The sequence below is a fragment of the Anopheles nili genome, chromosome 3 (genome assembly GCF_943737925.1).
Source record: "Anopheles nili chromosome 3, idAnoNiliSN_F5_01, whole genome shotgun sequence".
Classification (NCBI taxonomy): domain Eukaryota; kingdom Metazoa; phylum Arthropoda; class Insecta; order Diptera; family Culicidae; genus Anopheles; species Anopheles nili.
The window spans coordinates 15,586,977-15,600,322 of NC_071292.1; the positions used below are offsets into that span (position 1 = coordinate 15,586,977).

The following is a 13,346-nucleotide window of genomic DNA, read 5'->3' on the forward strand; positions in this document are numbered from 1 at the left end:
CGATTGAAAATGTTTGATGTAACGGTCCTTTTTCTCTGAAATGTAATTTTCTCGCGTACGTGCAATCGCGAACTACATGAATTGGATGCGTGATTATTGTTCCGATACTTTTGCGAATACTTTGTCATGGTAAGTGAGCCTCTTTTTTACAATATATTTCCTAAATCTAACAGCTATGCTCTCGTTGCAAGTGTCTTTTTGAATGAGGAAGCTGAGTTTTCCAATATTCCTGACGATCCAAACGTTGGTGTAATTTTCCACACAATCATTTACCCAGCAGCAGTACTCTACACTGATTTGAGGCTTATCTGCATGCGATGGTTTTTGGTAAGGCAAGATAACCATCTAATTAGCTACAGAAAACTGATAACTTGGAAAATGCTTCACAAACACAAAAAAAGACAGAACGAGATATACATTTCTTTCCATTTGCTCTTCTTTCAGCTACGATTAGATTCATCAACAGTTCGCTGGCTCTCGCCGTTCGTTTGCTTCTCTAATATTCTCATGTTTATTTTCAACTTTATTTGATCTGAGTTTTTCTTACGTTTTGTTTTCTGGGTTTGTATTTTTGTTTTTTTTTTACATTTACACCACACATTTGAAATGAATTCATTGTTGTCTTTTTAATCATTTATCGTGCGCTTGCTTATGCTGTCCTTGTTCGTGTATGATGTATGATATTTGCTAACCGAAGTCCTTCGGTCCGTTTGTCGGTGTTTGCATGGATGTGAGTATTTTTGGGTCGAAATGCACAATGTACACATTGAATGGAACATCCTGATGCTGCCTGTGGGAATGCTGTTGGGCGCAGTAATTGCTTAGCCGTACGGGTTTTGCAGACGATTAACAACTATTTACGTTTACCATGCGCGGGCGGGTGTTGGCGATCATCTTCCTTATCCAGCGTGATTTGAGGGTGTGTGTGTGTGTATGTATGCACGTGGCAGGACGCGAGGGAGCAGAAACTACAACCTAAACGCATGCAAACCTCCTGTCCGAATGTCCTTTGCCGAATGGTAAGATTATATGGGGAGAGAAAGAGAAATCGTTCCACAGGTCATCCTACCTTTGCTACTAAATTCATGTAACGCTTGCAATAGCATAATAAATAACACTTTCTGAAGAAATAACCTTTTTTTGTTTTGTTCGTTTGCTTCTCATGTTTTTGCGTCTCTTGATTCCCTGCTCCTCGGTTACATATAGCGTGACAGCGGAGGAGGAGAGATAGGGTAAGAGTTGAAAGGGTTTTGCGCTCGTAGAATCATAGGATAGGGCACGTTATTAGTTCTAAATATGTATATGGTTTTTGTTTGTATATATATCTATATGTATATATGTATATATATGTATATGCATATATGCTTTAGTTTCATGTGTCGCATTTGCTTAACGAGTTTGGGTTTTTTGTCTGTCCTGCGGTGGAACGTGATTTCCTGATACTCAACCGCCCGCTAACGATTGCACCGAGATTTCGTAACTAATGCTCCCACCATTTTGTGTGAGTGTATGTCTGATGTGTTGCCGCTAGTGTTGCGGCATGTAAATGCAACTTAGAGCACGGCTGAAATCACGAAACTTAACAAACCGTACGCGCTTAAAGACTAGCTTACAGGCGCACCTCACCAAAAACCTAACGTCTGATGTATCGACCCTGCCGATCGTGAATCCTTGCAGCATGGGCGTGATCTTGAGTCGATCGGACACGCTAACGACTTACTAGCTACCATCTTCTCACCATAATCATAAGAATAATACCGATAAATAGTGCAACTCCACCCCTTCGGGAACCTGAACCTGATAGAGTAAGCGAGAGCTAATACATTGAGAATCGGAATACGAGCCCGTACCATCGGGGAGCGCGAGATTATGCTGTAATATGCGGCTGAGAGCGCCAACGGAACTAGGGAAGCCCACCTGTTCACTCTCCCACTCATCGTGAACTCGGTTCCGGCTGCTGTGGGACTTCCACTCCTTCAATGATATGACTAAAACAGCTACAGATAAGTATATAACCTAACTCGATCCTCGATTGGTGCTGTAGCAGGCAGAGGAACGAAATGAACAACAGACTGGCGCTACTAACGGACCTTACGAACACTTTTCTACGACGTTGATTGTGGCGTCTCCATTGCTTTTTAGACATCCTTCGAGCGAGGATCATCCACTATCCCGCGAAGCGGGAGGGAGGGGGCGGAGGGAGGATATAATATCTACAGATCTTCAACGACAGGTGGGGTGTAGTATTCTAGCCAGCTACATTCACCCGAGCACTATTTTCCCATACCACGAATGTTTAAACAGAACATCAAAAGAGAGCCGGACGACGGGGGAGGGCGGGAATGAATTGCCAAGCAAGGATCACCGTACGTGTACACCGAGAGTCTAGAGCTACATCAAATCCGCAACGAATTTGGGACAAAAACGTAAGAATAATTTGTTTTGCTGAGGCTACACACTACAACGTTTCGCTTTGCACTCCTTCCAGCAGGGTATTGATTGTATGTAAATAGAACACTACTATGCGCGTTACAAGTCCGCTTTCTGCGTTTCCTTTTAGGAAGTTTCACTATCCTTGCACTGTACCTGGCTTCCTGCGGCAATCGATCGATCCCCTTCACCCCGGTGCAGCGTCCCCAAAGTCCCTAATACACTACATTTATGATCCTTCCGTTGAAGCCAGAGCGGCGTGTCCGTAACATTATACACCTATAACAGTGGGTTTCTTGCCTTTGCTAAAGTGCTGCTGTTGCTGTTGCTGCTGCTGTGGGTGACGACTGCTCTCAACGTGAAATGCTCGCATTACTGGCTGGTTATTGTTGCTTTGATTAATATCGTTATCGTTACTCATAGTATTTCCGTTACAGTTATCGTTATTGTAGTAAGGGTTATAATTATTGACTTTATTGTTGTAGTATCGTTTATTGTTGCTGCTGCTGCTGTTGTTGTTGTGTAGATCGACCTCAGCGCCGTTCGCTGCGTGCCGGTAGTCGACGCGCCAAGGAGTGCTGCTGTTGGTCCGGCCGGTGCCGGTGCACCGTGTGGCGCCTTCCCGGACCGGTTCGTCTCGGTTCATCGTGTCGTTCCGGGCTTTGGTGAAGGTCGCAGAAAGCCCTGCTGCCCGTTATACATTACCTGTAGGGTCGGGGCGAGGCAAGCGTGTTGGGAGGTTGGAAAAGACACATGAAATATACCACGCGCAATGAATTCACCCAATCAACACGTGACCAGATATGAAACCCAAACGCCCGTTTTGCCACGTGTAAGTAGCACACAAAACGATAATTTGGTCTGCATCCTACAGGTGTAAACGCAACCGAAATCTAAGGATACCGTCAGCAATCGAAACGAAAATCACGGCTATTTCTTTCTAACTGCAAATTTACGAACCTATTTGTCTAAAAAAAACGTAACACATAATAAAGAAGGATACATAAAATGCTTCAGATAAATAATGAGAGTTTTTGTTTTTGATCTACTTTGTTTGTGTGTGTAGGAGTGTGGGTTTTGAGCAAAGGATACACATGTTATATCATTCGCCGTGTTTTTCCACGTTTTCGCTTTTACCACCTTGCTGAGAGTGGTATAGATATCACTTAGTATGGTACAATATGCAAATTATAAAACAACCGAACATCACATCAAAAGAAGGATAATAAGATAGAGAGAAATAGGGTAACATATAAAGGCCAGTACAGGTTTACCATAAGGACGCTTAACTAAACTAGCACAATCGACGTTTCATGCGTTTTTTCGCAGAGGAAATCGATCAGGCACGATCGGTACAACGTCCACCACACTGAGGATCACACTCTATTCGAGCGTAGCGCAGCGCCTACGAGCGGAATGATTGCTGATGAAGTTTACAATAAACGAACGCAAGGAAACGTGACACTAATCGGCTAGGAAAGCAACGCTACACGCTCTACGAGTGTACGAGAGTGATGTGGTGGTGGATATGATGGTGTGCCGTTAACTAGTAGCGGGAGATTTTCCCTTCTTACCGGACGACACGAACGGGCCGACGTAGTTGCTCGGAAACAGACCGGTGGTGCCGTTCAGTTCGCCACGCCACCACTCCGGCTCATCCCGACCCAGCACGCTAATGATATCGTCCTTCTCGAAGGACAGCTCGTCATCGTTCAGTGCTTTGTACGGGTACAGTGCGATGACTTTGTCTACCGGTTACAACGTATAACGAAAGAAGAAGAAAGGCATACGCAAAAAAGGGATTGCGCATTAGTGCGTTGTGTCCGTGGGTAATGTGCTCCGTTGAGAAAAGCTTACCGAGAATCGTTTCCGTCAGCTCAACCTTGCTTGCCGAAACCGGCGTGTTGCGGCCGCTGTTTCGTCCACCTTGCAGAATCTTCACGTACGTCGCCGGGAACCATCCGATCTGACGGCGTCGTCCCTTGGCCTGACGGGGCAAAGAAAGATAAAATTCAAATTTAATTACTACTGCTGATCGGAAAATCGAACTACTTTTACAATACCTGTAGTTCACCCTCCCACCAGCCGGAATCGGTCTTCTTTCTGATCATTATCAGCTGGCCACGCGTGAGTGATAGCTGTTCGGAGCTGGTCGCCTCGTACGGTGCGATCACCTGTGCTACTTCGCCCTTCCGCCGGAGGCTGGGTGTGGCCGATGTCATAGACATTGAAGAGTAACGGATGTTTTCCTCGTTAGCGGCAGCGCCCGCCGGCGGCTGAGTATTGATCTGGGATACCTCCGAGTCCGCCTCGGCCTGGTTTCGAGCATCTTCCGCGTCCTGAGTATTGCTGCCGGCCGTGGTCGATTGCTTCCGCTTTGCGTCGTGCTCGTACGTCTGGTTCTGCTCCTGATGCGTCGTTTGCTCGTTGTATGCGGTCTGGTTTCCATTCATCGGCTCCTGGAGTAACAGTTATAAAGGAAATTAATGAAACAGCGACATTTCGCTACAAGCAATCTGTCCACTTACACCTCCTTCCTGCTTCTGAACGTAGTTTGATGGGAAAATGCCCGTGCGGTTTCCGATTGTGCCTGTCCACCAGTCACCCTCCTTCTTGGAAACGGCGATAGTTTCACCGGCATCGAACACGAGATCACCAGCTTCCGCTGATTGGTACGCGTAGCAAGCCACGTAGTACTCCACGTCCCCATTGCAAGTAGCCCTGGAGAAAGAAACGACACATTAGCAACAGTTAACATTGCTGCTCAACGTCTGGTAGATCAGATCAACACTCACTCTATGTTTTCGTCCACCGGTGCAACATAATCATCGACGGGAGCGGTGGTGGTATAATCTGTTGCCGGTTCGCTGTACGCTATCGTTTCCGGGACTGCTTCGACAACGTTCAGGTTGGTGTCCACCTTTTCGACGAACGTTTCCGGGAACCAACCGGTATGGCCGTTAATTTCACCCGCCAACCAACCCGGTTCTGCGTTTTGCTCTAGCGGCACCTGGATGAAGGACATCGACAGTGAAGCTAATTAATTTTCGCTGTTCAAGGGAATGCTAATGCGCCCTTAAAAAACTATCATTTACCATCACGATATCACCCGGCTGGAAGGATATTTCATCTCCGTTTCTCGCGCTGAATTCGTAGATTGCCCGGTACTTCACGTAACCCGGAGGCGTCTGCACATCTTCGCCGGTGGAGGTCACCACCGCCGCGGCTTGGTTAACCGTCTCTTGCGTTGCCACATCCGGAGCACCCCACGAGTTCGCCGTATCCCAGGCGCTAGTGTACGATTCGTTTTTGCGGTTATTCTTCATTTCCAGGATCTATCGAAAGGATGGCAAGCAAAATGGCTCAGTAAATCAGTTGGAATGCTACGCGTGAAAGGACGAGATCACCTGAATTCGTTGCATATCGTATTCACCGTACAACTGCTCGCACGCATCGATCAAGTCTGTTAGCTGAGACTTCAGCTCGGTCAGTTGCTCTCGGTTCAAGTTGATGTCAGTCGATTTGTGGTCGATCTGTTGCTTAGTATTTTCCAGCTTGTCTTTTAGTTGCTGTATAACGATCTGTAAACGACACAAACCATTATTAGCTAACGTCAGAACGTGGACTCTTTGGGCCTCGCGTACCTGTTTGTTGGTGAACTGCAGCTGACTTTCCGTCTCGCCCGCCTTGTTCTTCGCGTCCAGCTTCGCCTTCTCTTGGCTCAGTTGCACTAGCCGTTGGTTCTGTTCCTTCACCTTCGCCTTCAGCTGTGTCATTTCCGCCATTTGCGTGTCACGCGTAGTGCGCATGCCATCAATCGTGCTCTTCACGTTCGTAACACCGACGCGCGTATCGCAGATCTTTTGCGACAGTTCCTTGATGCGCTCGTTGAACGTGCTCAGTTCCACGCTGAGCGATTGGTTTTGGGCTTTAAGCTTGAGCACGTTCTCTTGCTCACGCTGCCTGTGCTGTTGCATTTCGGCTATCTTTTGAGTTTCCCACTCGAGCTGGCGCTGCTTCTCCAGTTCCCTACAAAAAAGTGATCAGAACGATATAAATATAAATGTTAACGCAATAGTTAGCAAAGACCATAAGGTGTATTAAAAACCCTCCGATCATGACGTACTTTCGTGCAAGTTCCTTTTTCTCGAGCTCTCGTTTGCGCTGTTCTTCGCGTTCCTGCTCAAGCTCACGCTGACGCTGCTGCTCCTTCTCTAGTTCCTGTTGCTTTTTGAGTTCCGCCTCCAGTTTAGCCTTGCGGATTTTTTCCTGCTCCTCACGCTCTTTGCGTTCGCGCTCCTCCTGCGAGTCGAAAGTCAGTATTAACAACCCTATCTAAGCGCCCCACTCATCCGTTCAACGACTTACCTGTTCCTTCTTCTGGATATCCATCAGCGCTTTTCGTCGCCTTTCTAGCTCTGCTTGTCCCTTGTCGAAATTTTCCTTCCGTTTGTCTTCGAACGATGCTGCAAATCGAAAATCGGAATAAAAAACCATTCACGTTGCGAATTGGGTTCGTTTCGGGCCGTCTTCGGTCTGTTTCCTTACTTTGTGGCAATCCAGACAAAGGATCCAGCTCAACTGCGGCGACATTTACCGGGGCTCCTTGCGATGAAACGGAACCGTGCCTCGAACCTACCACGGATCCGTGGCGTGACGAAGCCTTTCGGAAGGAAGGCGGAACCAGGTCCGGTGGCAGCGTAGTTGGAACCTTTTCGCCAGCCGCCGCCATATCGCACAGATACATGGCCAACACAAACTCCTCGCAGCCTAGTCGCCCGTCCGTGTCCATGTCGGCAAGAGCCCAAATCTGTGCGAGCTGTGCCTGGGGTAGTTTGGTCTGTACCATGATGTTGCGCGCCTGCGGACCGGTTAGGAACCCGCTTCGGTTGCGATCAGTTGTGTTGAACAGCTGCGTGTACTTTAGCTTAGCCGGACCCTTGATCGCCCACTCAATTTGTCCCCTAGCAAAGAAAAAAGTATTAGTTCCATGGAACAGGGAGAAAACATACAAAAAAAAACCCGTACACTTACGGTGATTCGATGGAAGGAGCTCGTTCCGAGATGGACATAGAACGGGCGGGAGTTCCACCACCGGAATGGGGCGGCGTTGGAGGTCCCGGAACGGTGCTGGCCGCAACGACGGGTGCAACACCAGCCACCATTGGATCGATGAGTGGCTTCACGGTTGCTGTGGGTGGAATTCCGCCCATCAACGGTTGCTGCATGACGACAGGGGCTGGCTGCATTCCCGCCATCATCGGTTGTCCCATCGGGATGAGAGGAGCTGGCTGAGCGGCCGTTGCAATCAGTGGTTGTGGTGGAAGGGCTGGTTTCGGCGGGGCCACCCCTGGCTGCATCACAACTCCAGCCATCTGGCCAGCAACCATTTGATTGTTCATCAGTGGAGGCACGATCGCGTGCGGCAACATACCGGTGGCATGCGGGGCCATCATCGGGGGTTGTGCGTGGGGAACTATCGGGGGTTGGGCGACGGCTGCGGCCCCAATTGAGCCGGATAGGGATTTTAGAGGATCAAGCGGGCTCAAACCGGATGTTGGCGTGAGGATGGGTGTTCCACCGACGGCAGTGAGCGATGCGATGAGTGTTGGTGGTAGCGTTTTTGGAACTTCGAATCCGCGCAGTTTCAGGTTGATCAGTTTGCAGGCGATGCTGAATTCACCGAGTGTCATGCGACCGTCAGCGTCTGTATCGGCAAGAGCCCTGGAAAACATCCGGAAAAAGGTGCAATCGGCATTAGTTGCGACGGGAAAACTTTTTACACCGTGTGTGCGGATGGTGTTGGGGTGAGGGCTTCAGGATTTTTTTTATTTCATCATTGACGGATTATTTAACGGAGAAGGACATTTTTCATACACCATCAAACCCGATTGGAGAGTAAAGTTCACAAGTTATTTTAAAATAAACCCACTTACGGGGCCATAGATTTCATTTCCTACGAGCTACATTGCGTCGTTATCCTTCAAGGATTCAAACAGAAATAGCGTACCGATGCGCAAAGGACCCACCGAGCCTTCCAACAAGGATGACTCATAGGTAAACAACATTTGCCCTTGACGCACACACACACCAACCGGGCCAATCGAACGGGACCGTGTGGGACGGCTCCAAAACCAAATACCAACTTGTTCGACTGAAACAATCCCACTTCGAGCCATTCGGTCTGTTTCTCATTAATTAGGCAGAAAAAGGAACCCCGGAGAGAAGTGCGTTATCGAGTGCTTTACATGAGTTGGGTGGCTTTTTCGTAAGGTTCCCCGCCTTCGCCACCCACCCACAGGCTTCGAACAATGGTGGGGGTCGTAATAGGGATTTAATTCGAAGCCACTCGAGCGGGGCTTTTGTGTAGTAGAACTGCCGCTTCCCAATTATACTGCTCCAGGGTGGTGGAGCAGACAATTCAAGAGGGGTTCATGCTATTTTACATTGAGTAACAAGTGTTTCACATTCTCAATCACCCAATCGTTCGCTCTTTTAATGCGAACGTTTTTGTTTATTTTTTGGACAGGTTTAATGCAATTACGGTACCATTAGATGTTCCGCTGAACGATAGTAAAAATCATCACAACCGACCGAACCGCCCACTTCTGTGGGCTGGCTTTGGGGGGGCGAGTTTTCATTAACACCCGCCTGATAATGGCCCGCAAATGGTTTCCCTCGTTTCGATTGCGGTGTAAAATCAATGCGAATGACGTCGCCAATGGAAGGCTCCGTTTCCACCAAAACGCAAATGAAGTAGAACGACCAGCACCCACAGTATCTCAGCTCTCGAAGATGCCAGTGCAACAACAGCACACACACACACACCGTGCGCATTACGTGCTTGCTGGAAAAGACCACGTGAGCGTGGTCGAAGGAAATGGCGAATAAAAAAAAACGGTGCGTGAAAAAACGAACGTCCTGCCAAACGTCTTAGTAGCCATTGCAGGTAAAGTGCACGTCAATGATGTCTTTTTTTCGCCTTTTCGCAAACGACAAAACACTACACCGACCAGCATCAGGAGTTTGTACCCGCACGAGCCGCAATTGAATTGCACTCCTTCCGTTATGTAAGCAAAAAGGGAAACTGGAATCCATCGACGGAGTCAACAAGAAGAGCAAAAAAAACGACACACAGCACTTGGTACACCGGGAAAGATACTTACCATATTTGGCCGAGTATCGGTGGGGGTAGCTGGCTTTGCAGGAAGAATCCTTTAGCCTGGCCACCCGTCACCACACCGTTAACCGGCTGCAGGGACTTGAACTGTTCGTCGTACTTGAGCCTCTCGCGGGAGGTGATCACGAACGGGTCGGACGCGTTCATGGTTGACGATGGCAACAATCGCACGGAGACGTTCTGCTGGAAATGACCCACCCGGATGATCTCACCCTCCGCGTTCCTACACACCCACTACGGGTTCTAGCTGACCGTTTATCGGTACTGCGAAGGGCCAGCAGCAACAATATCCATACACTGCACTGTTGCTATCGCCTGCGAACGACGGAGGACACTCCCGCACACTGAGAGATATTCTATATCGCTCCGGCAGCGCTCGCAGTCGTAGTAGGCGTTTTTTGGTCGCTTTTCTTCAGCGACTTTCACTCCACACCACTCGCACAGTTCCTCTGTGTCACTCGAGAACCTTATCACTGCTGCTCCATTCGGACGACCGTGACAGAAACGGCGAGCTGCAAGTAGGAAAAATCAAATGAAACCAATCCCCCTGTGGCCGAGGGTGTTTTCGGTGCCGCGGCAGGACTCCAAAAGGAGCCAAAAGGAGTCCTTTTTGGAGACCCACGACGGCAGGACGATGGCAAATCGGGAGGAGCCCGCACGGCAGCAGCCTACACACACCCGCGCGCGCGCACGCGACCACACTGAAATGGAACCACCACCGCCGATCGATTTCTCTGACTGATTCTCGAGTCAACCGAGCTTCTCGTGGTGTTCTAATCGCTGGGAAAAAGGATAACGCCACCGACCCACCGCGGACTGTGTGCGGAAAATAAAACTTTCTTCATCACGGGGTTGTGAAATTGCTACCGAGCAGGCACCTTCTCACGACACACCGACAAGCACACATTCCCACGCTCGGTGCGAAGGGATTTTTACGCGATTTTGCAAGTAGTAAATGCCGTGCTACCACCGATCCTGGCGAGCCCAGGCAGGCCGATTTTCCTTTCCTTGCTAGACTTTCTTTTTCATTCGCTCTCTCACGTGTGCGCGCGCGCATCGCTCTCGCTCACGCGCTGCTGTAGCGCTCTCTCGCACTCGCTTGTGCTCGGAGGTCCTTGCGCCTTTTTCACTCACTGCGCGCGCTCTCTCTTTCGCACGAGTGTCGCAAGTGCGAAAGAGATGGAATGAGAGTGCGGTTGCATCTTCACAGTGTTTTTGCTCCTGCTAATAGGTCACCACATAGAATTATTGATTATTTTCCAACAGCGAGAACATTTTTTCACATGGACCGTAATCATTTTGGGGTGAAACCCAAGCACACGCTTTAGGGATGATCGTGAACTGCAAGTAACGCAAAACAAACAAACAAACAAAAAACAAACTTTCTCTAAGCGCTGATACACCTAGCGCCACATTCCACAGCACTATCGATGAGCATAGGCATTATCTATCGCGTAGCCTTCGAGGGATTGATAGCAAGAACTCGCTACCATTGCTCGCCCACCGACGCAGGGTCCGTTCGTAAAGGGATTCTTTACGAGAGACGCCCTTACTGTTACGCTGATTAACTGTGCGCGCTCACTTCCGGAGTTTTCGAAACATTGCCCCTAGAACAAACCCGAGCCGCGTACCTCTTGTGGTCGAGGAGCCGTGGGCGAGAAAATTATCAGTATACACTCGCGATTACTGCACTCCCGTTCGCCCGACGCGCAACCTTCGAGGGTTTTGAGACTTTTTCTTTGAGAATCTCGAGCAACAAACCGCGGGTGTAGGAACAAAAAATACAAATTAGCTGCTGAACGGAGCGACTGGAACGGTTGCTGGCACTGTTGACAGTTGCCACGATTGTGAGAGCGAGACAGCTAGCTGTAGCTCGAAAAGGCTGCTGAATTCCGATGATCACCGCTGTCAGTACAGCTGGCAGTTTTGTGCTGACAGTGCTGTCAGCTGAGAGAACTTTAATTTTAAGTATCCTGAAGTACTACAAATAGTAAAAAAATTAGATTGTACTTGTTTGCGTTTACAAAACAAGCTACTTAATATTTAAAATATCAGTGACACATGCGAAGAGATAATGGTATGGGGCTTACAAACAAAGATTTGCTTTGAATAACACATCTCTGGAATGCGATTGAAAGCTTTTGTTTGCGAAGTACACTAATATTGTTAATACGCTGTACTTTGGGTACTCTATACTTTAACAGGTATCCTAAACTTTATGAAATAAAACAGTTCCACGCGTTAACCGTAACTAGAATTTCGATAGTGATGTGCAGAAAGGCTTTGCGAAACGGACTATAGCTAAACATCATGCTTTTATGAAACCAATTTCTACCAAACCAAAGCTTTATTAATACTTAAAATATAAATTGGTGACCATATAACTAAATATTTTCGATAGCAAAGGAAGTAAGTTACATATATTCAACGAATGAATGCTTCGAAGTAGGGATTTAAAATCAATTGGTTTTCAATTTTCTAAAAATGTGCCGGGAGAAAGGAATGGTATTAAGACACACAGTCAATTTTGATATTAAATTATATTTTATTTTAGAACTCATATCCATTTTGCACTAATCAACTAAACGAACCATATTCTTCACAATAAAGCAGTTGAAATCAGTAATCATAGAACATAATTAATAGTGGTATACAAATCTAGCATGGTGAATGATTCAAGATTATTTGTCCTTGCTACGATGATCCTTTTTCCTTCTGGATTAAGATGAATGGGCTGTGCGAAGTACATATCGAACGTACATCCTTGGTGTTGAATGAAAGCACCATTAAGAGCGCACATTATAGAGTCCTTTATTCTGCCCATCAAACAACAACATAAACCATTCAAGATAAATTTCTAACAACAATTTCAAAATAAAACATATCTCAATGTGAAAAGCTCAGCCCGCTTCATCTACAGCACACCACTGTCATCCGCCACTCCAGCATCCACCATCGAGGCGGCGAGAAAGAGAAGAGCGAACAGTGGAGCATCGTGAATATGCTCGGTTTATGTTGGCGTTTTTTTTTTATGCCCTCGTCCCTTCACTCACGGGCCGTCTCTCTCGCTCACACAACGCCACTCTCTCGCTCTTTCAGACTACGCGGCGCCCACCTGCTCCACTGGCGTGGCAACCGACCCTGCCGATAGCTGTTGGCGCTGTTCGCTGGCGAAAAAGTTCATTTCAAACGGTCTCGTGTTCCGGTGCAGACGTACCTTCTCGGAGCTCGCGCCCGCGTGAGTTAGTGGCCGCTCGTGGGAGAGCGTGTGTTTGCGTATGTACGTGTGGGTGTACGTGTGAGTGCGTTCGTGTGAAGGACGACCCTATCGGCGGTGCCACCCGTGCAGGCAGGAAGCGCGCGCGTTCTGCGGCAAAATAAGGAAGTACGCGAGAATCCTGCCTCACGAGGAGTCCTGCGAGTGGGAAACCGCGGCTGTTTAACGGCCGTTTTGGGTTGTGGGATTTTTTTCCTCCTTTATTTATTTTATTTTCATTTTCAAACCCCCGGAACGGAAGCCGGAGTGTCATCCTTGTTGAAGTTCGCGAACGAGTGTGTTCCCGCCGTTATGGTGTTTTTTTTCTTCTTTGAGCACCTACGCGAGAAGCAGACACGCTTCCGCGGAAGCATGCACGATGCAGGATGCTTCCCGTGAGGTCCTTTTAGACTGGAGTGTCGGTGGGCTAGGTCGAATGATCGGTTGATGTGTGTGGAGTGACCAAGTGGTCATGTTCTG

General features: G+C 48.1%; 1 protein-coding gene across 1 annotated transcript; it reads right to left on the reverse strand.

Annotated features, from left to right (window-relative positions):
- Nucleotides 1-3,492: 3,492 nt before the first annotated feature.
- Nucleotides 3,493-9,757, reverse strand: LOC128727808 (intersectin-1). The gene is given in 13 exon segments (XM_053821752.1): nucleotides 3,493-4,178; nucleotides 4,288-4,417; nucleotides 4,494-5,193; nucleotides 5,226-5,440; nucleotides 5,526-5,765; nucleotides 5,838-6,011; nucleotides 6,075-6,459; nucleotides 6,557-6,732; nucleotides 6,799-6,896; nucleotides 6,979-7,394; nucleotides 7,465-7,610; nucleotides 7,926-8,154; nucleotides 9,597-9,757. Coding segments are annotated over 13 exon segments (3,276 nt in total). The 3' UTR covers nucleotides 3,493-3,972.
- Nucleotides 9,758-13,346: the final 3,589 nt, after the last annotated feature.